Source organism: Lycium ferocissimum, chromosome 1 (genome assembly GCF_029784015.1).
Source record: "Lycium ferocissimum isolate CSIRO_LF1 chromosome 1, AGI_CSIRO_Lferr_CH_V1, whole genome shotgun sequence".
Taxonomy (NCBI): Eukaryota; Viridiplantae; Streptophyta; class Magnoliopsida; order Solanales; family Solanaceae; genus Lycium; species Lycium ferocissimum.
Genome location: NC_081342.1, coordinates 35,397,879 through 35,400,783, shown reverse-complemented (window position 1 = coordinate 35,400,783; position 2,905 = coordinate 35,397,879). Strand labels below are relative to the sequence as shown.

Genomic DNA, 2,905 nt, shown 5'->3' with positions numbered 1-2,905 from the left:
ATGGATCGAGTGGAGAAGTCGGCCCCGAATTTCTATCAACTTCTATATCGCATGGGTTGGGGTCCGCTAGTCGAGGAGCCGGGAAATGTCAACTGTAACTCCCTACCGTTGATTGGAGTGACTCAGAGCTGCAGATTACTATCAGAGAGGTCAACATAAAGGTGGGTGTTGAGGCCTTTAATGCTGTTCATGGGCATTACAACCCTTCACAGGCTGAGCTTGGGGCTAAGGACCGCGAGGGAAGTGGGTTATGGTTGGTGAGGATGCTAGTGAAAGAGTCAAAGAGGAGGAAGGCTACCTGGGGTGTCACTCGTTCTACCATTAAGAGCTGTCTCTTTACTCCCGAGGCTCGGAGGTAGCTGAACCTCGTTGCCCGACGGGTTCGCCCTTCGAGCAACACTACTGATGTCACTTACCCACGGGCCTTTATGGTGGCTTGCTTTTTTTATGGCGTGACCGTGAATGTGGGGATGCAGGTGATTCAGGAGTGGCGGAGTTTTATGGCCAAGGCTGGCCCGAGTTTTATATTTCCCTCTCTGATTACCCATCTATGTCGTAATGCTAGGGTACCTATGGATTCTGGGGACCGCTATGTTGAGTGTGATGTCGCTTTTGAACCACTGAAAGTTAAGGGAGCACCAAGCAGGGGCAAGGGAAAGAGGATTGGCTCAGACGACGATAATGACAGTGATGGCCCATAGAGTGGTAGTGGCCATTCAGAGACCCTAGGTACCTTGGAGCACATGGAGGCAGATATGGCTGCGGTAAAGGTGGCCATGATGGAATTTGCACGACCTTCTATGGAGGCCAGGTCGTCTAGTGGTCTTTGCGAGTACGGCTGTTCACGGCCCGATGACGAAAGGCTATATGGATGCCAGACTAGGATGGGGGATGCTGTGGATGCCTTGCAGGGCGCCTATAGATCTTTGGCCTAGGCCCATGTGGATCTTCGGGAGGACTTAGACTGGGAGAAGAAGAAACGTTAGGCTAGGGACAAGCTGTTTGTGAGGATGTGGAAAGGCGTCAAAAGCCTTTTGAAGGCCCTAGTCCCTAAGGCGAAGCACCCCAATGTGACCATCAGAGATGCCCCCCAATTCTCCTTCCTTAGCGCATCCGGACATAGCAGCGAGGACACTAGCGACTCGAAGGATGGTGGTGACGAGGCGACTAACCATGGAGTGGCTTAGAGATCCCCCTCCCCCTCCCTTTTTATGATAGCTTTGGTTATCCCTTGCCTTGACAGGGATTTATGTTTCAGACAATTTCTGGCTTTTGGTTTATTTTTGGAATGTTTGGATAATTTTTTTTTTTGTTGCTTTTTGTGCGGGTGCACTAGTTTAAGGGCACTCATAAGACAATTTCCCTAGTCGGGCTGATGTTTTTATGTAGGTATTTTCTTTGGAAACGGTTTCTTCTTGACTTGTTGATGAATTACACAGGTTGGGAAAATAGGGGGCAAAGAGAGAGGCTACTGGTTCATGGTACCGCTGCGGTGGTCACTTGATAGCTGTAGCAGTACCGCTATGGTGATGGGAGTCTTGCTATAGCGGGACTCTGCAGAAGCTCGGATCCACTATGGCGGATCGATGCTCGCTATAGCGGGCCCGATGGAGCGGTTGATGTGTCGTGAAATTATGGCACGTTTGATGCTTTTTGGCTATAAGTTTTACTTCATTTTTTAGCAACTCTTGGTCCTTTTGATGTGTTTGTGATATGTTGCAGGTATATAACGTATTTTGAGAGTAAGCCGTGGAAATGGGTTAAAAAGATGTTCAAGACAGAAAAATAACTGAAGCATGATTTTTACGGAGCAAAAGACAGACCGTATAATATTTATGGTATGTCAACTCAACCGTAGATCCATGACAAAAAGGCCTCATACCTGAAGGAGGAAGTCAAGGCAAAAGTATGGACCGTACATTATTTACGGTCCGTAAATCCCACCGTAGATTGGTTCCAGCAAAGTCTCAAAGGACAGAAGATTTTACGGACTAGTTGCACGGACCGTATAATATTTATGGTCCGTAAAATTGGAACGTATATCTAGGCGACAGAAGAAGATTGTACGGAGACTATTTTCAGATTCTACGGACCATATAATATTTACGATCCATACATTGGTCAGTCGGGGGCAATTTTGTCAAGAGTATTTTGCATGATTTAGACTCTTATAAATACCTGATGTAGGTTTCTTATAGGCTACAATTCACCAGTTTTCATTTTTTATCATTAGCATTGAATACTCATAGTTTTTGAAGTCTTTTGGGATTACAAACAATTGCAATTAATTTCTCATCAATTCCAAGCAATCATTCGTAAGCATTATAATCTTAATTAGTTCTTATTGTTCTTCTTCTTCTATGAGTAGCTAAATTTCCTTACTAGGGTTGTGAACCCAAATGATGGGTGTTTTGTGATTGGGTTTTTTGATTGATATACACATAATGGATTGTTAGGGTTTATTTATTGTTCATTCTTCATTCATAATTAATGGTTGCAAACATTGATTAAAGCCATAGACCTTGATTTATTTGGGAAACTAATTACGGTTGGTAAGAATAAATAACAAGGACTCAAAGCTTTAAACTTTGTTTAATAGATTCACTTAGGGCTAAGACAAATTTACTTGGCATAATTAACCGTTCTTCATAGTTACTTTCTTATATTTGGGAAAATTATAGAAAGAGATAATCTTTATTTATTAGGAAATAGTAGAGATTCATATAGAGGTTAAGTGCATTCATATAATGATCCATTAGAAATGCATCAAGATCAATACCCATGATCATACACGTTATCTAAAGGGGACACAACGTTGGTTTCTTTTACCATAAATTACAATCCAAAGCAATTAGTTAGCCATTAGCCATAAACAACTAATTTTTACCAAACTCTTATGATTAAG

General features: G+C 42.9%; 1 protein-coding gene across 1 annotated transcript in view; it reads left to right on the top strand.

Moving 5' to 3' along the window:
- The first annotated feature begins 743 nt into the window (after positions 1 to 743).
- The window catches only part of LOC132064212 (uncharacterized), a 5,981-nt gene continuing 3,819 nt past the window's right edge, over positions 744 to 2,905 (top strand). Inside the window, exon 1 of the mRNA XM_059457125.1 lies at positions 744 to 896. Coding sequence (XP_059313108.1) covers positions 744 to 896 — 153 coding nt within the window. The remainder of the gene's footprint in view (positions 897 to 2,905) is intronic.